This window comes from Perognathus longimembris, chromosome 2 (assembly GCF_023159225.1).
Source record: "Perognathus longimembris pacificus isolate PPM17 chromosome 2, ASM2315922v1, whole genome shotgun sequence".
NCBI lineage: Eukaryota > Metazoa > Chordata > Mammalia > Rodentia > Heteromyidae > Perognathus > Perognathus longimembris.
Window position 1 is genome coordinate 83,124,621 of NC_063162.1, and position 26,843 is coordinate 83,151,463.

A 26,843-nucleotide genomic window follows, 5' to 3' on the forward strand; every position below is an offset into this window, starting at 1 on the left:
GAGGCTTTAAGAATGAGATTCAAACCTCAGAGTTGGCTCACTGCAATTTAGTTTTATACTACTAGGTGGTATAAAACTATCTACTAGTACAAAACTACTTTCTCCCAGATTCTTGCTGTCAGGAATTTAGGTTTTAGACTGCTCAAAGTAGTTCTATAAAGAAGTAGATTCAACAAAGAACAAAAGATAAGTAAACTGTGAGTAGGTTTTGAGAACACCCCCCCTGCTGTTTATTCCTTTAGAGTTAATTATGATTAGACAATTAATATTTGTTTAGAAAGGTTAACTCAGTTTGTATCACTCTCATGTTGCAAAGTTAAGAACGTAGTAGGCAACAGGACATGGTTCATTATTAAAGTGCGTACCTCTCTTTATGATGTCAGTCGTTATAATGTCCTACACCAAATGGTTCACAAACACACCACAGTAAAACATGAATTTATTGGCATTTACAATTCAGCTAAGAGATGACAGATTTTATTTTTCTCATAGTTCTTTGCTTGGGATGAAAGAAACCATTTATAGCTCACTAAAAACTACGTGTGATGTCTCTATGCTTATCTGAAAATTTCTTGAACTCATGAATTAGTCAAAATGCATTATTTTTTGGGAAGCTGGTATTGGGGGGATTGAACTCGGAAAGGATGTCTCTTAGCCTTTTTAACTCTAGGCTGGTGCTCAAAATGAGCCACACTTCTACTTTTGGCTTTTTACTGGTTGATTGTAGATAAAAGTCTTTTGAATTTTTTCTGCTCTAGCTGGATTCAAATTGCCATCTTCAAATCTCAGACTCCCGAGTAGCTAGGATTACAGGAGTGAATCACCAGCAACCAGATGCAAAATGCATTTTAATGAGTTACATTATAATTTATGATCAGCCTAGATCTAAGCAGAAATTTTGTAAGCCAGGAAAATAGAAAGCTAGGTACCTAGTGTTCTTTTTCACTTATTTTGAAGACATTTCTTATATATCTTCATAAAGCACAGAAGTTAGAGGTCAAATTATTCAAAGGTCAATTTATTAATCTCATTAAGAATTTAGAGTGGGGGGCTGGGGATATAGCCTAGTGGCAAGAGTGCCTGCCTCAGATACACGAGGCCCTAGGTTCGATTCCCCAGCACCACATATACAGAAAACGGCCAGAAGTGGCGCTGTGGCTCAAGTGGCAGAGTGCTAGCCTTGAGCGGGAAGAAGCCAGGGACAGTGCTTAGGCCCTGAGTCCAAGGCCCAGGACTGGCCAAAAAAAAAAAAAAAAGAATTTAGAGTGGAACAAAATGCAAGAAGTGTCTAGAGTTAGAGGCTCCAATGTTCCATAAACATGCCAAACGTCTCATATACTTTGACAAAGATGGTAGAGAGTATGGAAGGTACTTTTCAAATTGGCCTCCAAGAACCCTTATCTGAGAATATGAGCAGTAAGGATTTTTGCTTGCTTACTTCTAACAAATAAAACAACAGCAAAGGCAATAGGATGTTATGAGTTTAGGCTACAAAAGACATCTTTCATTTTGGGTGCCCTTGGGTGCTCTGAGGAAAGTTGTCTATGAAGCTACCCACATGGGAAGGAGCTGAAGGTTGCTTCTAGCAAATACGTCAGTAAGGAGTGAGCTGGTCAGCCAGATAGTTTTTGAAAGACTATCTTACTAGCAACCTGGTGGAAAGACTGAAGCCTTGCTGTTGACCTTGAGCCAGAAGTTTCTAGCTAACACACATAAATGATAATACATTTTACTTGTTTTAAAATTCTAGGGCAATTTGTTTCTTGGAGACAAATACATAAAATAAATTCTCATGTATTGAGAACAATAAGGGGACAATAAGAACAATAAGTGGGAATATGCTCTCCCAAATGGCAGCTGGGCCCAGAAGACTGGGCTTGGGGTACACAGCAGGAGAGACTTCAGGACACATAGAACACACACAACTTGTGTAAGAGAAAAATGGAGGCATGGTGAACAGATAGGATAGTTAAAACGGAGTGTGGACTCTTTCTTTCTTCTTCTTTTTTTTTTGTCAGTTGTGGGGTTTGAACTCAGGGCCTGACTTTTTCACTCAAGGCTAGTGCTCTACTGTTTTGAGCCACAGCATCACTTTTGGTTTTCTGGTGGTTAATTGGAGATAAGAGTCTCATGGACTTTCCTGCCCAGGCTGGCTTTGAACCACGACCCTCAGATCTCAGCCTACTGAGTAGTTAGGATTACAGGTGTGAGCCACTGGCGCCATGGTGAGTGTACTCTTGACTAACTTTTCTTGTTATCAATTTTAGATTTATCTGTCTGAATTACTCATCAGTCTCCCTAAATGTCAGTAATCTCAGGGGTAGTCCAAGGCTCTAACAGTAGCCATCTCTTAGGGATGACACATGGTAATTGCATGGAGCCATCTGGCACAGACTTTGGGTTCCAGCAGCTAGGAGTAGGGCTGGCTCAAGGAGAAGGCAGCACAGTTCACTTTAAATGAGTTTCTATTTTGGGGGGCAGTACTGCTGGTTTGAGTTCAGAGCCTCAAACTTACTAGGCAGGTGCTCTATGACTTGGGACATGCCCTTGCCCTTAGCATACTTCACTTTTAAAAAGTGTCTGTCTCCTCTTGAACCAGAGAGGAAGTAGTCAACTTTTGCTAATGCATAACTGCCCCCCATGTCAGTCAGTAAGGGAGATGTTGGCTTACTTCTTGAGGTGGATCATTAGGTATCTCAGGGTCTCGTAGTGGGCAGGAGGCAGCAGCAGCAGCACTTCGTGGACTGCTTCCAGCCTCTCATCAGCATTGGAGATTTCTGTAGCACCCCAAACATATGTTAGTGACAGCTGTGACATTCAAGTTTCCAGAAAATAAAAAGAGGTCTGTTTTGCTTGTCTCAGACAGAAATGGGAAGAGTTTAAAATTCATACAATTTCAGGTACTATTTCCCTTGTTCAGTTTGCCTATATCCTGCCTTCTTCTACAAAGAAAGACATTGAGCCCGAGTATTAGCACATGCTGACTCAATGTCTGTGATGTAGGTGGCTGAAGGCGGGATGCTTCCTCATCCTTTAGGAACTGGTACTGGGGCAGAGTGTGCTTTATCCTTCTTTTTTAAAAAGAAAAACAGTTATTTTTTATTATCCTGATGTCAGTTTATGAGTACAATGCATCTTGATCAGTTACCCTTTTATCATTCTCCCATACCTCTCCAACCCCACCCATCCTTTCAATTTTCCTACTTCCATTTTCACATACATACCTGAATAGTATGACTACATTATCCCACCCTTCCTCTCTCCATTCATCTCTGTCTGGTTGACATCACTCATTCCCTTGCCCCTAAGAAAATATATTCCAGTTTCCTGGCATTCATTTTGTTAAATTGTGAGTTCGTTATTCAACTAACTATAATTTAGTTGTCCTTATTAACCCTGGATTTGTTGAAATCTCATTATCTCAAACTCTAATTTCAACTATACTACCTGTGGTACCCTTGAAGCTGTCTTTATTTGATGTGTTTTAGTTTGTTTGTGTAATGTAAGTGAATTGATACATGGAGCAGGTAATGATGCCTATATTAAAGGTACTTTTCACCAAGGTGTTGGTGGAGTTAACTCTGCCCAGGTTAAGAAACAGATACTACACACATAAACGCAGGAAGGAAATGTGTATGGGTTTTAATTTCTGATATTGGAAGACACTCAAGCAAGCCCATCCTCCTAAGCAAAAAGCACCTAGCCAGTATAATCCCCCTGGGACCATCAGAACCCAAGGAAGATTTTTTTTTTTTTAAATCAGGGATAGAGCCAGAGCTCATCCGGAAATTGCGTCTTTTGCAAATCCCAACCTGCCCTTGTTTCTTTCTACCAGACATCACTCATTAGTGTGTTTAATCACACACACCATACAGATTTAAAAAACACCTCCTCCTCCCCACAAAAACCACAAAGGTATCTCAAAGGGAGCTTTAGTTTTATGCCATGCATCTGAGCATCCTCAGTATTACCTGTTCCTAGGCAGAATGTAACCTTTTCCTCTGACATTTCCATTTTTGCTCCATTCTCCCTTCCAAGCACAATGGATCTAACTGAATTGGAACTGTGAGCTGATGGGAGACTGAAGCTGATGATACATTCCTAGATTTGAGAACTCATTTTTCTGTGCATAGTGTTTTTCCTTTGTAAAACCAGAGATTTCATGGAGTAGATGAAAAGATTAGAAGATATCTGTGAGAAGTCCTGGTATAGTGCTTGACATGGAATATTCTTAGTCTACTGATTAAGAGCAAAGTTGAGATGTAACTCTAATGGATTAATGATGTCATTCTGCTATGGCTAGAAGTAGTCTAATACACATTCTTGGAAAACTCCTGAGTTATTACTATGGACATCATGCTTTCTCAATAATACCATAATATTCATACTATTCTGGTCCTTACATACAAGGTGGAGGGGGAGGAACAGAGCTGTCTAGCCCCCAGCTTGTTCCTTTAGAGTTGGCTTCATATAAGTTCAGCTCACCTGGTAATCTTGGCCTAATTTTCTATTGATTGAACAGTGTACTTCCACTTGGCAAACACAAGTACTCATTCAATAATTAAAACAGTTCTAAGTTTAAATTTTCTTGATCAAAAACATCATATTAAAAATTGGGTAGTAGTAGTTTTCTGTACTTACTTGCTGCTTCTATAAATTTGGAATAGGTATCATATGTGATGACAGGGATAGGCAAGTCTCTGAAATACAGTTTCAGGGCTCCAGTGATGATGTTGATGTCTGGATAAATGTTGGCAGATATATCTGCCTTTTCGCCATCTGAAATACAGTTAATGATCCAGGTTCTAATTAGGATTGTATTTTCACCAAGTTAAAGCATGTACAGCAAGAACCAGATATCCAATAGTGAACGTTCCCTGACAAGTCTTAAATCAATTTTGGCTTGTAATAACATTGAGGCACAGCAGGTAACAGAAAGGGGTCTGGTAAGAGAGGCCTAGGATCTGAAGTAAAGACAACAGGGTAATAAAATTTAGCATAATCTTTTTTTTCAGGGAGGGTGGAATCAAAGACTAGCAATTTGCTAAATAGAAGTTCCGCACATAATTCATATCATAGACTCAAACAATGAAAACCCAAATGGAATTAAAAGGAATCAAGAAGTTCTACTGAATCTCCACTAGTATTCATTAGCCTCAGAGACAACACAATATAACTGTGAATGCCTTCAGTTTCTTCTCTCTTTTCCTGAAGTGGCTTTGAACTTGACCTTTCCCTCATGGTTCCTAGGAATTCAATCTAAGAGACTTTAGCCTTGCCTCATGTATAAATGAGACTGCATTTCTTGACACTTTATTTTGTAATCATTCTCAAGACATCTTCTAACTTTTTATTTACAATTAGTAAAAACTACTCTATTTTGCCTATCAAAGACTATATATGATTTTCCTAAATAAAAAAGTTCAATCAAATGGGGACTATTAACTTTTACATGGAGAATTAAAACAATAAATGTCTCGGGGCTGGGAATATGGCCTAGTGGCAAGAGTGCTTGCCTCCTACACATGAAGCTCTTGGTTCGATTCCCTAGCACCACATATATGGAAAACGGCCAGAAGGGAAGGGGCGTTGTGGCTCAGGTGGCAGAGTGCTAGCCTTGAGCGGGAAGAAGCCAGGGAAGGTGCTCAGGCCCTGAGTCCAAGGCCCAGGACTGGCCAAAAAAAAAAAAAAAGAATAAATGTCTCAACAATTTATTTACTTATTTATTTTTGTCATAGTGGGGTCTGAACTCTGAAACTTGCAATAGTACTTGAGTCACACACCTCCAGCCCCCAAATTTGTTTTTGAAGATAAAAACAATGCCATGAATGTACAGAAAACACTAAGAGCAAAGCAGATAAGAAATACCGACTCTGTTACTTAGATATTAACTAAAAATTTATTGAAACTTTAACATATGCCTATGCTTTCATTGTTTAACTATGGTGCTTCCAAAGAAAAAGAGATGCTCACTTTAGATAGGACTGGATAAAGTGAAAGCAAGACATATAACAATGATTATAAGAAGAAAAGATGGCATGCTGGCAACACACACACAACTTGTTGGAAAAATGGAAAGACAAAGGGTAAAAGGTGAACCAATGCAACAGCAATACTTATAAGACAATATGCTGTAAACCAACTGTACAATGTGGGAGAGGGTGGGTAGGGAGCCAAGGAGGGGAGAAGGTGGGAGAAAAACGAATGAGGAGGTAACAAGTTTGATATGAAATGTACTCACTGCCTTATTATGAAACTGTAACCCCTCTGTACATCACTTTGAAAATAAATAAATAAAAATTTAAAAAACTTGTTGGAAAAGGAAATGGAGTTCAGGCCATCTTGTGGTAGTCAGGAAGACTTCATGAAAGACAAAAGACTTATGGAAAAAGGTGTTTTCCAGACAAAGTTGTGTATACATTGCCGATGGACAGTGTGGGCCATGACTCTTCCTCAGGATAGCCATGATGGTGTATTTTTAGTAATGTTTGGGGAGATAGAGATGAGCCTTAACTAATAGGAAAAGCCACATAATTTAAGGCTTTGCATCCCATGCAGTTGGCTATTGGTTCCTTCCTTTGACTGGTTGCATCAGTATGTCTTGGCAAATTAGAAATTCAGATTCGTGGGCTTATTCAACTTTCTGAGTGAGTCCATAGATTTGGGTCCTGGCAATCTATATTTTATCAGGTTCTTTATGTTGGCTTATAGCTGACCTAAGAGATTTTATACACTGGATAATGTGTGACAAAGAACACAGGAATTACTTTCTAAACTCCACTGATTTAGTGATGGAGCCCTTCCTATCCCCATGCTCCCTTTTTGAGCTTTGAGACAGGAGTCCTCAAGATGGGACCCTGAAATGAGGATACTGATGCACTGTGGACTGGTTACCCATTCTACTCATCTATTTCTATGTGTGTATAATGTGCGTGTGTGTGTGTGTGTGTGTGTGTGTGTGTGTGTGTGTACGTACATGCACATGTGACTATACTGGGGCTTGAATTCCTGGCTTTATGTTCCTGTTTAGCTTTTTTGCTCAAGGCTGGTGGGCTACGACTTGAGTTACAGTTCCGCTTCCAGAATTTTACTGGTTAGATTTTCCTGTGAGATTTTTAAAGCACTACCCCTCAGCTTCCTGAAGAACAATACTTAGTGGTTCTGAAGATCCTTTTCTTTTTTTAAAAAATTTTTATTGTCAAACTGATGTACAGAGAGGTTACAGTTTCATACGTTAGGCATTGGATACATTTCTTGTACTGTTTATTACCTCCTCCCTCATTTCCCATCTCCACCTTCCCCTTTCCCTTCCCCCCCATGAGTTGTTCAGTTCATTTACATCAAAAAGTTTTGCTTTTGTAGTCATTTGTCTTTTTTACCCTGTGTCTCTCAATTTTGGTATTCCCTTTCAGTTTCCTAGTTCTAATACCAGTATACACGGTTTCCAATATACTCAGATAAGATACAGAGAAAGTGCAGGTACACCGCAGGAAGAGGATACAAGAAGATCATCAATAATAGAAGCTACGGTTACACATAGCATGTTGAAAGTAGTTACAACAGTGATATAACAATCGTTTCCATAACATGGAGTTCATTTAACTTAGCATCATCTTATGTGTTCATAAGGGTATAGCTATTGAAGATCCTTTTCTTTTATGTGTAGACTCTGACTCCAGGAGAGACAGCTCCTGGGACAAGTCAAATGGCACTCGATACTACACAAGCTTACCTCTATCAAATGCCATCTTAACATCTTCAATGTGTTCTGTGAACCCAGAGACTCGGTAAAGCCCTTCTGACTTTAATCCTGTGGGGTGAGAGGCAGGAGAGAGAAGAGATTTTAACTTCAGTTTCCTGAAACATCTAAAAATAAAGATTCTAATTTCATATTTACACTGTGTGCTATCAGGAAATGAGAAAATATAGTTAGTGGTCTTGTAAATCATGTCCCATTAACGTCAGAGCTTGGACCTGCCAGTCCCTGTTTCCACAGAAGTCTGTCTTCATTTGCTTGTTTATGAGTGGACATCTTAATGGAGATCAGGTCTTCTTCCTGCCTGGCTTTGCAAAGTGAAATGGTATTTCAGATTCTCTATAACTGCAGTTCACAACTTCCTCTGTTCCTCATACTGTTGGACAGCTATTTCACTCCTGTGGGCAGAAACTTGGCTTTCTCCATGTATGTTGCCCTACAACTCTTACATGCTTGTGATACACCCTATTCTGATTTTCCTGGAGAAATGTACACTTTACAACTTTATGTTTCATCATAAATAAGCCAACATGATAAATAACCGAGTATGACTGATTTTGTTGTTATATCTTCAGATAGTTGATCATAAAAATGATGTGGGAAAATAAAATTGTATTTGTTGATTCTGGAAACTTGGTTGCTATATACTTAGGCTAAGAAAAAAGACTTGGTTTCTTGAGCTTATTGATTTGATTTGTTAACTTACATTCTAAAATCTCTCTTGTTCCTTAATACACTGTGGGCAATATATAAAATTAAAACATCAGTAGGAATAGATCAGGCTTCAAAGTTTGAATGTCAAAACTTACAAGTTTGTTAAGAAATGTACTCACTGCCTTATGTGTGAAACTGTAACCCCTCTGAATATCACTGACAATAAATAAATTAATTAAAAAACAAACAGGAGTTGACAAAATTACAGCTACAGCAAAAAAAGCAAATAGCTTTTGTAGTGTAACTTGTTGCACTCTTGATAACTAATTCATTTATATTTTTTAGTTTGGTAAACATTTATCAATATGCACTAGCAAGTATGTATTAGCTGTCAATTTTAAGGGTTTCTATTAGATTGCATCAGAGACTACAAACACATGGTACAAATACCATCATCTGCTCTCTCTTGTGACCACAGCCAACATTCTTACTTGACCTCAGAACTCTTGGCTGACCAGATTGACAATGATCTACAGAAGGTGGCGGACAAGACAAAACCTGGATACCATTGTATTCACCATGGTGGTGCATACAGGCTCATCTCAGTATGGTTGTGACATGAACTTCACTGAGGTGTCATCATAATAGTTTACAGGATTACACAGAAGTTAGCCTGTGTTTGTTGGGAGGAGGGAGAATTTAGAAAGCTCTTGCTGAGAAGCTAATCTTTGAATAAAAAGTTAAGAGTTTGTTAGAGTAGAAGAGAATGCCAGCTGTTCCTGATGTTTATGCTTTCATTTCTGTCTTAAATGGAAACTTTGGTTTTTAAAAAAATTGATTGTCATAGCCATTAGATTCTGGAGAGTGCAGAAATGACAGAAGCAAAAGTATATGCTTTGGGGGTGTGATATTCAGGGAAAAGAGCCTTCTTTCCTCTTCCTTTTGGTTGGGAATGAGTTGGCCCCTACAGATGAAGATAGTGCTCAAGTATAACAGGAAATTATAGGGCCTGGGTTCCTGCCATCAAAGAGCTGCTCAACTAGCCTTGGACTGTTTCCAGTGCTGAGATTGTTTCTGGAGAGATAAATTGGTTTCCATTTTGCTGAAGACACTATAGTTTGGCATTTTTGTGGCAACCTTAAAACCAATAGATTTTAATCAAGTCTGATAAGCAGGTTTGAAAGTAGAATTAGGTGGATTGGTCATTCTAAGAGATGATGTAAGAACACAGGTCAAGTCCCATATGTTAGACACTATAATATATCATTCATGTGTCAACTCACACAATGCTACCTTTATCTTATGAGGTACAACTGAGTACACTCACTTTATAAGAAAAGAAGGAATCCATTCAGACAAAATGAGCAACTTCTTCAAGGTCACATCTACAGTGGCAGCCATACAGTTGGGAACATATTAGATGAATTTTGTTCCAATGGATCATTGGGTTCCACATACTTGCTCAGGCCTCTGTAGCTCTAATCTCCTCACCGAGACTTTGCTGACATAAATGCCCAATTTGTGCTATTCTATCTATTGTAATAGGCATGCTTAGTACTATTCTCCCATAGGCTTTTTCTCTAAATAATAGACATAGTGGTAACTTTGGATTACTAAAGTTACTCAGATGAGGATCACCCATGGGTCCAAGCTTCTCCATAAAAGTAATTTCAGTTTTTGACCATGATTTCTCCCAAATTCCTAACAATGGGATCCAGGACAACTCTCCCTGTCTTTCCCTCAGAGTCAGAGCCAGGGTACCCTTCTCTACCCTAGCCTTACACCAATATCTTTTCTAGATCTCAAGGTTTTTTTTTTTTTTGGCTGCGGAAGCCATAGTAGAATAAAGGAAGGAGGCTTTTTTTTTTTTTTTTTTTTTGGTCTGTTGTGGGGCTTGAACTCTGGGCCTGGGTGCTGTCCCTGAGTTCTTCAGCTCTACCACTTGGGCCATGGCACCACTTCAAGTTTTCTGGTGGTTAATTGGAGATAAGAGTCTCATGGATTTTTCCTGCCCCGGCTGGCTTTGAACTGCGATCCTCAGGTCTCAGTCTTCTGAGTAGTTAGGATTACAGGTGTGAGCCACCAGCACCTGGTGGGAGGAGGCAATTTTATGGTCCGAGATTATAGGAGCAAGTCGTCAGGGAATAGAATGGCTATGATTGTTATAGTCCAGTGGACAGAATAATAACTTCCTATTCCTCAAATTCACAAGATAACAAATCACAACATTCTATTTTGTTTAGTTTTGGAAAGAATGAAATAATTAGCCAATGAGTATATACTTGTTTTTTGTTTTTGTTTTTGTTTTTTTTTTTGCCAGTCCTGGGGCGTGGGACTCAGGGCCTGAGCACTGTCCCTGGCTTCCTTTTTGCTCAAGGCTAGCACTCTGCCACTTGAGCCACAGCGCCTCTTCTGGCCGTTTTCTAGATATGTGGTGCTGGAGAATCGAACCCAGGGCTTCATGTATACGAGGCAAGCTCTCTTGCCACTAGGCCATATTCCCATCCCCGAGTAGATACTTGTAAGATATGTTAAGCCTATTTGCATACTATGCTAGACATCAGCTGTAGCAGGATATAATAAATGGTTAAAACATTACAAAGGATTTATACATGGTCCAGTTATCCAAGATACATCCAGCAATCCAAGTTCTTCTAAGCTAATCACAGTATGAGCACGAAAAATCCAAAGAAAGCAAAAGTAAAGGAAAGATAATTCCAGTATAATTTGAAGGTATTTTTGTCTTCCTTGCTACCTTGATATTTTCAATGCATAGATCTTTATAATCTTTTAATGCTTTTCTTTGAAATAAACATGACCAATATTAGAAGCAGAGTTTTATATGAAAGGCAATAGTATGTAGATCAATCACTTAATTACTTAAGTTCTTTTATTGTGCCAGTCCTGAGGCTTGAACACAGGAATTGGGCTTGGTCCCTGAGCTTTTTTGCTCAAGGCTAGTGCTCTCTCACTTAAGCCACAGCTTCACTTCTGGTTTTCTGAGTAGCTAATTGGAGATAAGGGTCTCACAGACTTCTTGACCAGACAGGCTTTGAACTATAGTCTTCAAATCTCAGCCTCCTGAGTAGCTAGAATTACAGGCATGAACCCCTAGCTCCTGTTAATATAAGCACCTTTTTAAGGTTATTTACTAAATAAATAAATACATAAATAAGATTATCATTGTAAAGATTATGTACAGAGGAATAACAATTACATAATACAGGTAAAGAGTACATTTCTTTTTAGACAACATCATCCTTTCTCTCACTCTCTTCCAGTTTTTCTCTCCAAGTCCCTACTCACAAGTTGCATAGTTCATTTTACACATAGTGCCTAGTGAGTACCACTGCTGCATTTGTTTATCCTTTGTCCCTCCATTTCTGTACTCCCTTGCCCTCCCAAAGATAGATAAATGAACAAACAAAAGGAAAACAAAAATAGCAGTGAAGAAATAAAAAAACCTCTCAATATAAGCACTTTTAAAGATCCAATTCAAAACTCCCTCAATCAAAAGTTGTTCTTAACTGTCCTTAAATAAGACATTTTCCTCTGTAACTCCATAGTGCTTTATTATGGTCATCGGCAATATGCATTTTATCCTTTTGATTTCCCATGCCACATATAAATTTGTTAAAGCTGAGAATGGTGGTTCCTTTTAATTTGGCTTATATAGGAAATAGAAACCAATACTATTACTTAGACACAGGTTATTTTTCCTGACTGTGTTTCTATATGTGCAGGTCATTTTGCCAGCCAGAGTAGTGCAGTGTCAATTTTCTTAGCACTCTAGGAGAGAGTATTTTCCAAACCTCTTGCTTCAATTTCTCGAATACATATGTCAACCACCATGGGCCTCTGAGTGTTGTGGGCCTTCACAAGTGTGGTAAGGTCACAGCAGTACACTTTCTTGATCCTCTTGAGATCAGGTTGGCAGTCATTAGGAACATGCTTGGAACACTGCTTGTGTACATTCAATCCACAGTCTGTAAACACAGAAGCCACATTAGCCTTGCCCAGCCCTTTTGTCAAAGCTCAACACAAATTACACGTTGCCAAAAATAAAAACAGAAACACCCAACTGTTTGATCTCTTTTTCTGGAACATACATTCCATGTAGAGGTAATATTCTCTACTAGATGAATATATGATTCACCTTGCCTCACTAAACTTACATAATTGTTTTTATTTTTTCCCACAAATCCTTTTCTGTAACTGGACCATGAGAATAGGACACCTTGTTGCGATAGATTAGAGCACTAATCAAGTTATTTGCACATGTTTCCCTTTTTAAGCTCGAAACAATTTGGGTTCACAATGGAGATTTGCATTTGCATGTGGTTTCTTTCAATAATCATGGCTTATAAAGGGCACTGGGACTTATACTATATTATTTCCTTAAGTCTTGGATGGCCCCTTTGGAGAAGACATAGTTACTTTTTCTGTAGGAATATTTGGTCTGAAACAGCCCAGGACTATTGGCATTTCCTGGAAAATTGCCTTTGGCTTCAGTCTCTCTCCTTATTGAGAAATTTAGGGAGGCCATTCTCTCTTTGACCTGCCTTTTACTGACACTTGTGAGTACAACTCATGTCTAAATCGACACCACTAGGAGTATCTGCTAGTTTATAATTCATGACAACATCATGTAATGTGATGATTAGAGTAACTATTTATAAAGTTCATATCAAGAGCTGAAGCTGAAAAGGTAATTTTAAGTTCAACACACACATTTAAAAGTCTTGGTAGGAGTTGGGATCCATTCACAGAATTTCTTTGTCAATAAAACAGCACCATCTACATACTGAAATCTTTGAGTGTCCATCCAGGTGTGGAATTGTCAGACCATATGGTAATTCATTTTCAATTTTCTTACAAGTACAATTTAAGATCTGAAGCAATCAGATGGTTTTGTTGTACAGTTAAGTATTGATGATCTATTGAATTACGATTCATGTAACAAGTATAAAATGCATTAGTTTTATAAACTACAGAGCCACATGTGCTACAAATCAGGTCCACATTAGTTAAAAAGACTTAAATTATGGAGAACTGATAGCAATAACCGTGCTTCCTTTTAACCATTAATGATCACTTTCAGCCTTTCTGCTCTTTGGAGGAAACATAGGGTCAAAAAGTACCCATTGAAGGGAATTAATATTATTATCTTAGAATGTGTTCTATTAAAAATTACATTTGAAAAAAATCCAAAACCCTTCATCCTAAATAAACTTGCTGATCAGAGTTAATGTGAAGCCCAGAAAAATATTGACTTTGGACTAATTTCCTGCCAGAATTGGATAATACCAACAGTGAGCAATGAGCTTGGACAGGTCAAATTAATTACCACAAAGTAATTCTAATAGTCTACATTACTCAGTAATTGAGCTATGAGATCCTTTGTGCAAGTCAACTTCTGTTAGAGTATTTGAGGATTCTGGGGAGGCTGTCTCTAGCCAGATTTGCCTCCCTGTCTCTGGGATTAGGAAGCAGAATGCTTTGAACCAATGTGTGTGACTGTGCTGTGCTTAGAGTGGGAACTAAGACCATTCCAGAGAGGAAGGCTAAGGCTGTGTGATCATTAGATTCCCAAATTGGCAATATGGGAAAGATGACATGAATGGAGTGTTCACAAAGAATTATTTGGAAAAAAATCAAACGGTAGCCAGCAGAAAACCAGTCACAGAGTAAGTGGAAACTTGATTAACACCAGAACAGGCTGTTCCAGCTCCCAGCAAAACTACTTGGAAGCTCAGCGAACATATTCATTTGGCAACCTTTTGGCATTTCTTTGCAACATATTTTAATAAACTGTGTTGTACTGTGTCTGCTTCTTGCAAAAGGTTGGGTATATCCAATTCTAGGTAAAAAAGAAACACCCAGGATTTCCAACTACTTTGAAAATATGCAATATCAAATTAAGGTATGCAGTTTCACTGCTGATCTGATGGTAGGAAAATACTATTGAACATGGGCTGTGGAGTCCAACTGCTTTTTAATTTTTCCTGTTCCACCACTTACTATGTGGCCAGAAGCAATTAACAATTATCTCTAAGACTCATTTCCTTTTCATTTAATGGGAGATAATTGCATCTTCCCTAAGGTATTTGGTGATGGGAAGTGGTGAAATAAATAGAAGGTGTTGAGCCTGGTGTCTGTGGCAAATACTCACTAGTATTATTATTAGTTTTATGTCCTGCCTTTCTACTAAGATGGAATAGAAAAAAAACCACATAGCTTTTTGATTTATACAATCCCAGTAAAACTGATTATTTTCCTTTTAAAAATTACTGAGCATTTGGGGAGTCAGGTAGGTCTTAAGTAAACACAGTGACTTCATATCTTTTCTATTCCTTCCTTTCCAATCTTGAAAACACTTCGAATAATCTCCCTATTAAGCACAAGAGAAGCTTTAAACACTTTATAAATTAAGACTTTTGAGTTCATATAGACAGTCTCCATCTCTGGAGAGGTGGTTGTACACTTGAGTAGAAAAGGACAAAGAAGGCTTTGTGTGTACCTGAGCAGCGGACTCCTTGGGCAATGAGCCCCCACATGAAATTGGCACAATATTCACACCAGTGAGGACCTCGGAATGTATGGACCTAGGATCCAAAAGAGAAAAAGAGTGTCAGAAGATTCAGTTATCTAGAGCCAGGTGGCCTTGAACACAAAACACATGGATCATCTTGAGAAACAATGGCATCAGCAGGAGTCATCCCTGGCTGGGCTTTGTTCTTCTGGTGAGGCAGAGTTGCAAACTGATCTGGAGAAAACAGAGATGTTCTTTGATCTTTGAAATCCTCCACTGAGCCACCAAGCCAGAAAAGAATGTGGAGGAACAATAAGACCACAAGGCCATGCCATCAGGTAAGAAATGAGAGTCTTCACCCAAAACAAGGCACTGTGTGCTCAGACCCAAGATAACCTGATCTGCATTTAGCACAGCAAGGCACAACTCATTATCATGTCCTTTAGACTAAAGTTACTCCAGCTATCTATAGAATATCCAGCCAGGTATAAATAAGACATGATTATGGGATAATTTAAAAGTTCCACTTAGAGCCACTTCCAAAAAAAAAGAGAGAGAGGGGGGGGGAATAGGCTGAAAATGCAGGCTAAGAATAGGGTCTGTGGAATTGTGTTCCCCACACACAGAATCTATATTCAGCAGGCCATGGTGTGGCTTTTATGTGAGTGAGCCAGCCGGGGGTCATTCCTGATTGGCCAAAGTGCAGAATGATTCAGGCATCAGCCAATGAAATATCCTGATGCCTTAGTTGTTAAGTAGTTCAAAAATCTCAAAGTAGTGATGATTTTTATCTCACATTGCAGCTACAATTAATCCTGTCACACACTCATATATTAAGTCATAAGTTAAAACAGAAACAATAAAAGTAAAAATAGCTGTTCTGGGTCAGTAAAGAACTTCAAGAAGCAGAGGCAGAATATTCTTAGCAAGTGAAAGGGGCCATGATTAGCCAAAAACTACCATAGATAAGTCTATTAGGGGTATACACAAAAAGGTTTTGAATATTTACAAAATTAGCCAATCATCTAAGGCATTTCAAAAACTAAAAGAAATACAGACTATATTTTAAAAGACTAGGGGCCTATATACAATATCCTACTTTTATTTAACAAAAAATCAGCATGACTTATATGGTCAGAATTTTGAGAATACTCATTAGATCTCTACTTAAGGGAAAATAATACCATATTGAACTCTTTATTCATTCATACACACTAGTAATTGGAGGTATATAATATGGAACTTACAAGTGAGTAAAAGCAATGAGATAAAATTAAAAAGTAAAAGAAAAATTCATGACCATGGTATCTGTGCAATAAGGTGGATTATAACTGTTTCACATTTCAGCTTATGATTTGAAATTTGCCTATTTTACTATTTCATTTTGAAAAACAAGAAAACAAATCCTTCAAAATTGTTTTCTACTTAAACAGAGACATATTCTGCAAGGGAATGGCCCAACACATACAATGTACTCCTTGTAGGAATGCAGAGAATCTATGCTGAGGAGTACATGACATTTTCATAAGCTAAATGCCATGATTCATCCAGAGGCCCAGTGAAATTGATCTTAGTAGGGATAGAAAATTTTTCTTTATAAAGTGTCCTACTAACAGTCAAGTGTTTTCTAAATTCAGCCATCATTAATGCTGTAAAATGTTCTACTAACAGTTGAACATTTTCCAAACTCTGTCACCATTAATGCTTCAATAGAAACACTCTAAAGTTGCTAGCTAATTTTGGCAATAAAATAGATTATTAATATACTGTTGAAATTGCAAGACCAGTTAAGTATAAAATAATATGTAAACTATATCAAAACGTAGTATTGAAAAGGGATACAGAAGAAAAAAAGATCAAGATTAAGAGGGCCCAATGTCACCCAGTAGTGAGGCATATACAGGATGGTGTCTTGAAGTGAGGAGGCAGTTTTGCCCAGAAAAGGGTAGCCACTATTCCAGCAGAAGGAATGTACAGGGCCTTGCAGGAACAAAAGATCTTGACATGATTGTACAACTGAAGGCCAGGGCTGTCAGACATGCTGAGTGAGAGGTACAGAAATTGAGATAAGGGGTCAATATAGGAAAGGGAAAACCATCCAGAACCTTGAAGGCTTTATAGATGAGTGTGAATTTGGTTTTAATTTAAGTACTACAGTAAGTTCTTGGAAGACTTCAAGTAGAAATAGGATTTATTTACTCTGACCACCATGTTGAAATGGATGGGAGTGTGCTAATAGTGGCATAGATTTAGAAACTATGTAGTAGACCATTTAAGCTGAGACTAGGATGAGATGGCAAGGGAATGAATATGAGATGTACTTTGAATATAGAATTATACAACCTGATAATAGAACAAATGTAAGTATTTGGAGGAGACAGAAATAATAATTTAAAAAAAAAAAACCAAAAAATCTTATTTCTACCTTAGGAACCAGGGATATGCTGTATCATTTGCTGAGTTGGAGAAAACACACTTTGTGGAAGAAGTTCAAGAGTCATCTTTGGATTAGCTAGGGTTACGTATGATTAGGATATTCCAGTTAGCATCCCAGGATGGCTTAGAGGAGTGATGTGGCTAGAGGAATACATATAACCACCTGACAAAGTAAATGGTATTTTAAATTGGATAAATAGATAAAATGATTAGGAAAAGTGAATAGAAAATAAAGAAAAGATGCTCAACTCCATTTCCTCGGTGCTCCAAGATTGATAGAAAAACCAAGAAAATGACTTAAGGAAGGAATGAGCCACCATACTGAATGTTAAAAGGTCCAATTAGAGAAGTACTGAATAATTGATTCAAATGCATGGAAATCATTGGAAACTTAAGAATAGTTTTGGTGAATTGGTGAGGATAGAATCCAGGACCAAAGAAACTAAACAGTAATTAGGAAATGGGGGACCAGAGAAATATGAAAGCAAATCCACCAAGAAGTTTAGATATGACCTCTGGAAGATAGCTCAAAGGGGGTGAAAGGCAGGAGGTGGTTGTTGCCATTTGTTTGTTTTTAGATGGGAGATATCAGGGCATGTTGACTTAATTTGGAATTGACATACTAAGATCTTGGAGATGCAGAAGAAAGAGAACATAGCAAAGGAATTATGATTCTAAGAAGCTGAAAGACAGCGGAGTTTAGACAATATATGCAAGCATCATTCAAGGAGAAAAACTAGGATTTTACAGAATTAATTAAAGACATGAAGTTTTCACATTTTGAAAAGCTAAATGATATCTACTTACATAGATCATTGAAAAATATCAAAAGATAATCAAAACATAAAAAAATTAAAAATGTTGCTTGCAGAACAGTAATTAGGGTAAAAACAGACTTCATAGCAAAAGACATTAGTAGATTATGAGATAACTTCACAAAGTGCTCAGATTAAAATGTCACCAATCTAATTTTAAAACCTGGAGGAGAAAATAAATGTTTTCATTCTAATGCAACAGTTTATGTCCTCACTCAATGACATGTAAAAGTATGCTTCTACTTGAAGCAAACTGAATGTAGGATAGATGCACAGTGCTCCAAGCCAAAAGTGAACAAGAGCACTGTAAATATGTGTCAATCTAACCAAATTCTACCTGCACAAAACAGTCACCATAGACGACTGTGTTAGACTTTAAAAAGATGAAAAATTAAAGACTGAAAGAGAGACGAGTTTAAGCATACTAATGTCCTTATAATTCCAGGGATAGTAGAAGAGCTATGAAGTAACTGGCAAATATTTTAAACTAATTATTAATGTAATAACATTTTAGGTATATAAAATAAAGAATAATAGGATATATAAAGTAAAAAGTACATGAAAGGAAAGAGAGAAATATAGATTTAATCAAGAAGCAAAAATAGATGGGAAAAAGCCGTAATGGAGTCATGGCTTAGGTGGTAAAGAACCAGCCAAATAAGCAAGCCAGAAGGCACAAGGCCCTGTGGAACTTCAGTTCCACAAAACAAAATCAGAAAAAGCAAAAGAGCCAGGTTCTCAGGAGATCAAGATCTAAGGATTCTGATTTTTTTTTTTTTTTTTTTTTTTTTTTTTTTTTTTTTTGGCCAGTCCTGGGCCTTGGACTCAGGGCCTGAGCACTGTCCCTGGCTTCTTCCCGCTCAAGGCTAGCACTCTGCCACTTGAGCCACAGCGCCGCTTCTGGCCGTTTTCTGTATATGTGGTGCTGGGGAATCGAACCTAGGGCCTCGTGTATCCGAGGAAGGCACTCTTGCCACTAGGCTATATCCCCAGCCCAGGATTCTGATTTTTAAAGCCAGCTTTAGCAGACCAATCTGAGAGAATTTTTTTCTGCAATTAATGAGCAGAAAGCCAGAAATGGAGGTGTGGGTCAAGTGGTAACCTTGAGAGAAAAAGCTAAATAAGAACATGAGGCTCTGAGTACAAACTCTAGTACTAGCAAAAATAAACAAATGGAATAGTTACATAAGCTGAGCACAAACCAAATCTAAGCATATGCAAAAGCACTGACACCATATGTATTATACTTAACTACAATGGAAATAAAATTACCAATAAATAATAATAGGCAACCAGAGGATGTCAGATATGATGTATTTGGTATCAGTGACACATAGAGCAATGATTAGAAACCAAGCCACACATAGATGGAAACTTCATATGTCTCAGATGGGGCTTTATCAACTAGCCAGAAAAGGATGTCAGAAACACAAACTACTTCCTATTTCACTTACTTATCTATTTCCATTGCCTGGTTATTACATTACTTCCTTGATCTAATGTTTGCATACTGATTGTTATTTTGAATTGAGCCCTGAACTTGGTCCTTGGGTAGACAAAGTTGAGAGAGATCAGAGGAGCAAAAAGTTGAGCTCAAGGATCTCATAATCTGCCAGAGCGAAATACTATTTATGTTTATAAACAATATTGTCTGGTGATATACTAGAGAATGTGAGATAGCCTATGGTAGAATATTGGAGAGAGTAATACTTTCTTCAAACATAGTGGTTGAGGAGTCTTTCTAAGGTTTGAAGGACGGATTGATGTTCACCAAACTGAAAAGCTGAGTTGGTGGGAGGCAATTGGTTGACTGGGGAACATATCCCAAGAGCTGATGATAGTGGGCTAGGTTTTTGATGATAGACATTCTTTTTCTTGCAGGTTGGTGAAAAGGAGAGGGATGATACAATGTTTTTGTTGGAAACCTTTCTAGTGGATAAGGTCACCTCATGGAAATACCTCTATACCAGGGGGAAAGTGAAAATGAGACACTCAGAAATCATCAGAGTAGCTACAATATTTACCATGCTTTGAAAAAATGCAAATTGACAAAACAGAACCTATCCTACTAACTGCTTTAAGAAATACTAATCACATTCCTGGTCAAGGAACCAAAAAAAAAAACAGAAATACTAATCACAGACTTTTCTTAAATTTCATTTTGTCCAATATTTATTTTTTTTAAAAGCAATTGAGCACATGAAAATTCTGCTTAATTCTATCCACACTGTTCCCCCCACAAGCATCCCATTGTTTTTAATCTACTGTTGCCAGACAAATATAAGTTGACATCTCCAGCTTGCAAATAACCCTGACTATCCCCACATAGCTCCACAGAAATAAAACACAATAGGAACAAGGGGCACGTATAGTGAGTTAAACATTATTCTAGGCCCACTTCCCAGTTTCCTTTTGAGGAGAAGCCACTGTTTGCTTTCATGGCCAATATATTGTTCACTTGTCTTTTGGATCTACAAAGAAAATATCTAGCCAGATTGCTACTTGTGAATCCTGCAGGTGCTCTCTGCGTATAGTGAAATACCTCCATATTTTAATCTTAAACATCATTGATTAGCTTTTTCTATTCTCTGAAGCTTATTGATTTTCAAGCATATCTTTCAGAGAATTTTTTTTTTTTTTTTTTTACAAATTTAGGGCAGTAACTAAAATACCTCAGACAGGAAGAAAATATTCCAGACAGGAAGAATGTCTGTCCAAGACTATTATACTGGGCATGGTCTGACTAGAATTCAAAAGCTACACCAAACAAACCAACAAAAAGAAAAGGAGATGGCAATGCAAGAGATAAGATACCTTTGACAAATGGCCCAGGAATGGTCACCTAATAAAAACAAGAGTGCGAAGAGTAGTCAAGACAAGTCTCAGGCATGCAGCAAACACTCATGCCCCTCACAACTTGGCCTTTTCTAAACCAACAGGATGTTATTTATCTCTCATCTGCTGAATCTGGAAGGCAGTATTCTCCAGTGGTTTTTGTAACAAATATGTTTTGATGGGCTAGGGTTGACACCTCCCCAATGTACAATTACCTTGGCCCAGAATCTGGTTAAAAGCGAGTGCTATTTATGATATGCTGCAGTTGAGATTTTTTGCTTCTTCCTATCAGTTTACATCAAGATTCATTAACTTTGTCACTGTTCACATTTTGTGCTGGAAGATTTTTTTTGTTTGGGGGAGTGGCTGTCTTGTGAACTATTGGATATTTTTACAACATCTCTGGACCAGATCTACCAACATCAGCCTTTAGTGGGTACAAACCAGAAATGTCTCCAGACAGTGCCACATGTCTCCTGGGAAGAATTATTAGAAATCATGTATGTAGAATAAAACCATATTGTCTCAGCTTGTCATTTTTATGATTTATATTAAAAATTGGAACTTGCCAGGCACCAGTGGCTCGCTGCTAGCTACTTGGGAGGCTAATATCTGAGGATCATACTTCAAAGCCACCTTGGGCAGGGAAGTCTGTGAGACTTTCATCTCCATTAACCACCAAAAAGCTAGAAATAGAGATGTAACTGAAGTGGCAGAACATCCATCTTGAGCAATAAAGGTAAGCAACAGTGCCTATTCCCTGAATTTAGTCTCTAGAATCAGCTTTTAAAAAATGGTAGGTGTGGGGGGAGAACTTTATTCTTTTGCTTTGCTTCAGAAGAGTCTTCTTGGTACCCAAAGCAGGTCTTTTGGCTACTTTATGTTCATAGAAGAAAGTACCAGAGATCATACTTCTAGCTATTAGCCACTGGATTTTGGCAGTCTACTAGACTAGCTATGGCCTCTGCAAAGTACTGAGGGCAGAAGTACAGTCAGGATATCCCCAGTCACTCAGAAAGTCAGGAGAATAGTCCAGGCCTCTACTTTTCTGCTGAAGGTTTTTCTATAATTTACAGTATTTCCTACAGTCATGTGATGGTTAACTCGTGAGAAATTAATCTTTGGACTTTCTATCCTTGCATGATCAGATGGAATACTGACCTTGAAGTGAACCTTTTCAGATGTAAGAAGATAGAATGGAATCACTCACTCTGTAACAGAGACACTTGCTTCCCTCTGTGAGGGCTGCTGAGCAGATGCTGCTAGAGAGCCAGATGCTAAGACAGGGCTCTCATAGATGCACCACAGACCCCTGGATTCATCTGTTAGCAGTCTGGAGGGTCCTCAAATCACTAAAAGTAGACTGACCTTATGACTTTGTCATACCACTCTCAGGCATATATCCAAAGGAGTGAAAACCAAAGCCTAAGAGGGACACCCACGTAGACGTGATTGCTGTAGCTCTGTCCACAGTAGCCTAACTGTAAAAGCAGTGTAAGTTCCCAACAAGCGATGCATAAAGAAAATGTAATGTGTGTAATTATACACATACAAGAACTTTTTCAGCTGAGACTGTCCACATGTGTGGAATTACCAGTATGAAACTCCTCCATATCATTAATGTATGCTTCTTCAAAACTAAACTTTAAAATATGTAAGAAAAACACAGTAGATTTATTTCAAGATGAATGTAGTGTTTTCTTCTGCACTAGAAAAACAAAACCAAAGAAAAATGTAGAACTCAAGACATGCTCCACAACAACAAAGCTTAGAACAAGATCAATAAGTTAGTCTTGTTTGACAAAGCTGGTATTTGTGTGTGCACACACACATGTTCATGCATGCTGCTTTTGAGACTCAGGGTCTGGGCACTGTCCCTGAGTGTTTTTAGTTCAAGGCTAGTGATCTACCACTTGAGCCACTGCTCTACTTCCAGCTTTTTGGTAGTTTATTAGAAACAAACGTCTCATGACCTTTTTTGTTCAGGCTGGCTTTGAACTGAACTGAGATCCTCAGATCTCTGCCTCCTAAGTAGTTAGGATTGCAGACATGGGCCACTCACACCTGGCTAAAGCTGTTTTTGACCAACTTTATAAAGAAGTTTCCAGCTAGAGTCTCTGGGAGGCTGAAAACTGAAGACTTATCTGGTCAGGCAGTCAAACTGAGTGAGTTCAAGGAGCAGAATTCAAGTAATTTACAGCAGAAATACCTAGGGGGCACTGCTCCAGCTGCTGGGAAGGTGCATGAGCAAGTCCAGTTGCATTTGAAAAAAAGACTATTCCATAAAAAAAGAGAGTTAAATTTCTAAAACATCCATGCCATGAAGTGAGATATTCTTGTTCTAATTCCTCTCAGTGTCAAGAAGTCATCAGTATCATGTTCTTGGGACACATTCTTGATCAAAACGTCATAGGCCTACTTATTTTAAGTTACCATCATTTTTTTTAAGTTACCATCATTTAAAAGCCATATTGTGTATATGTATTCAATTACTAAATGTTTAAAATTGTCTTTGTTTTTATTTTCATGTTTGTGCAACATTCATAATATCAATATTATTCTAATAAAATGTGAAAATCTGAATTAAAAAATGAGAAGAAAAAAAAAAACCTTTCCCGAGTCATGGTAAGAGAATGTAACTGCTGATTTACAATGAGTTTAGTGTAAGGAGAAAAGAAGAAAAATGCAAAATAAACAGACAAACTTCCTGGGGCTTTCCATTGTCTAGGACAGTGTTTCTGCATTCAGTGCTGCTCATGTAGGAACTGGAAGACTCTTAATTGCTGAGGCATTGTAGGATGTTTAGCCCATCTGCATCCTTTGTCTCTCCAACATGCCAATGGAGCATGCCTAAGGGTGAGGATAATTAATAATAATAATAATAATAATAATAATAATAAATGTCCCTAGTCATTGCCAAATGTTCCCTGGAGGCAAAGTACCCTGGCCAGGAACCCCTGAACAGAGAAAGAGTCAACTCTCACATCTCATTATCCTCCTGGTACCTGGAACATAATAAATCTTCAGTCTGAATTTGCTCAGTAAAGGTATACATAACTAAATGGCTTCCTTTGCTAAGAATGTTTAAAATAATGCTTCTGGTGCTCACTCCCATGCCGAAAAACAAAACGCAAAAGGCAGATTTCTGTATTTCTTGGTACAGAAATACCAGAATTGGGCATTTATAACAATCTCTTGGAACTGTGTTTTCTTTAGGCCTGAAAATCACTTATATAAAATTAGTAACAGGTAAACAGCTGACACTGAACGGGCCTCTTTGATAAATGACTGATATTTGTGAAGTCACTTGGACAAGTCATTTCCTTAGTACACAGCCTAAGCTGGGAGTCAGCAGCACTGTTTTCCTTGGGTCCTGTTAGGTTGTAAAGGCTTTATGCACAGTGAAGGCAGTGTCCTCATATGTACATCCAGTCTGGCCAAGAAAGCAAATGATGATGTTAGGTCCTGGTAAGCAGATCAGATACCACCTTCACGAGACCCTACTGCAAAAATTGTCTCCACTCTTGATTGCAATCCCTGTCGTGTCATGAAAGCAATTCCTTTGAATAAAAACAACATGCTGCTCAGTCTTGAAAAGACCCATTTACAACAAAACTATTAATTAAGATGTCATTTTATGAATGGGCTTTTTTCAAATTAGGCACAGACTGTTAGTATTAGTGTTTGGGTCTTAAATGTTCCCTAAAACATCATGCAAAACAAGGTTTGATCCCAGCTGAAAGTGCTATTGGGAAGTGGTGGAAACTTTATGAGGAGGGGCCTAGTTAGAGGAAGTCAGATCATTGTAAATGCACCCTAGCAGGGGATATGGGACCCCAGAATCCTTTTCCTGCTACTCTTCTTCCTGCTCTTCCTTTTCCCCCTCATTCTCTCTCTTCTTCCTTTTCTGCCTCTCCACTTGTCTCTTTCTCTCATATAACCCCATTGCCAGGAAATAGAGGTGGGGACAGGAAATTAAATATGACTAACACATAGACACTTGCTTCAAGGAGCAAATATTGACAGTAATGGAGGAGATAGGCATCTGAACAAATAATCATAAAACACTCTGTACTAAGCACATAGTAAAGATAGGTTCAAAGTGTTCCAAATGTAAGGTAGAGGAAGAAACAAACTCAGAGAAGCCATGGAACGTATCCCAAAGTATCGTCTTTTTGCTTCACAGTGGCCATTCGGGAACAAGCTTTGCTTTGCCCCATGTTTTCCATGATGTTCTGCCACACTTCAAACTCAAAAACAATGGAACTAAGTGACCATAGAATGAAACTTCCATGAGCCAAAAGAAACCTTTCCTTCTCGTAAGTTGATTTTTCTCTCCTGTTTTGGTACTATAGAAAGTTGACTCACAGGTACCACTTGTGGAGAAATAATAAATCTTAGTGACTCACAGAGTCCTAAGGAAAGAGACTTTGAGCACCTTCCTAATAGCCTTTTCAGGAATCAAGTGATGTTCCAAATCAAGTCTATTATGTATCTGTGGGAGCAAAGTTGCAATGATGAAGTGGAGGAAGAGCTCAGATCTGGAAATAAAAGATGGCTGGTCTCAGGATGGCATTCAGTGGAATAAGCCAACAGACAGGTGAATCCAGTGGGGGCTGAGGTCTGGGTGTGATGCTAGAGAAGAACCTTATTTCTTTCCCAACTTTTCTCAGGCTTCAACATAACAGAATGGTGACAGTGTACTGGATAAAAGATTAGCTTGGAAGCACAGAGTCTTCCTTAAACCCAGACAGATGGAAAAACCAAGCTTCAAGACAAAATGTCTGGGCTCACAGTAACTGATGTTAATACTAATAATACTAATAATATCTGCCCTCAGAGTAACTTATGATTTGCCTCAAACAGAATGTAATAACAAAAAGATGAACTCTCATGTAAAGTTGTCAGGGACCTTCAAGACACATGGGAAGAGATCAGTGCTGATGCATGTGAGGGACCTGCCCCAGAGAAGACCTTTCCCTCATGAAGATGCAGGAGGTATCCACTCCCCAGCCACCCACAGTCATGCCACAGTTTACAGATGTAAGTCCGTGGCCAGCATCACCTGAGTAGCACAGCACTGTGGTTCCAGTCAGGTCACTCTAAGTCACTTTCTGGGAATTAAAGTTGGGATGTTGTGGTTGGTATTATAACATATAAACTAGAGTTTATCCTCAGTCTAGTTCTGGAAACAATTGTGGATGAAGATAAGACATTTCTGTGAAGAGAGAAAAACAAATATTGCTTCCCAGACTGCACAAGGGAATGCAATGGCCACTGCAGCAAAAGGAGAGAGGGAAGGAAAGAAGGGAATTGAGGAAATCAGGAAGAGAAAAGACACACAAAGAGAAGAGTTGAAGGAAAAAGGAAGAGAAAAGGAAAAAGAAGAAGGGAGAGAGGGAAGGACTATGAACAAGATGATGAAAAAAATGACAGAAAGGGAGAGAGACAAAGAGTGAGACAGAAATACACAGATAGATGATAGAAATAGACAGCGACAGAGAGAAGTCCCTGTCTATGTCCTACCTGAGAAGTCCCCTGGAACTCTAGAGCTCCTCCTGTATAATAGGGTCTTATTCAACTAAAGAGTTCTATATAACTTGAAAATAGAGTTTGTATTAATTACCATTTATTGCTTATCATTAATTACCCAAAAGGACATCTTCTTTACAAAGCCCATATTTATAAGCCTGTCTGTTCCATTGTCATCTTGAGTGCCTCACTTGATATTGGCAATAGGTTTTGCCTTTCCCTTGAGTTGTTCACCCTTGAATCTCTTGTGCCATAAGAGCCTTTTTTGCATATGATAAAAAAT

The 26,843-nt window shown here is 38.3% G+C and overlaps 1 protein-coding gene across 1 annotated transcript in view; it reads right to left on the reverse strand.

Moving 5' to 3' along the window:
• Positions 1-26,843, reverse strand: part of Chn2 (chimerin 2) — a 312,915-nt gene that overhangs the window by 1,785 nt on the left and 284,287 nt on the right. Inside the window, exons 8-12 of the mRNA XM_048339610.1 lie at positions 14,931-15,015; positions 12,223-12,396; positions 7,733-7,810; positions 4,642-4,779; positions 2,672-2,777 (exon numbers count right to left, since the gene is read on the reverse strand). Coding sequence (XP_048195567.1) covers positions 2,672-2,777; positions 4,642-4,779; positions 7,733-7,810; positions 12,223-12,396; positions 14,931-15,015 — 581 coding nt within the window. The remainder of the gene's footprint in view (positions 1-2,671; positions 2,778-4,641; positions 4,780-7,732; positions 7,811-12,222; positions 12,397-14,930; positions 15,016-26,843) is intronic.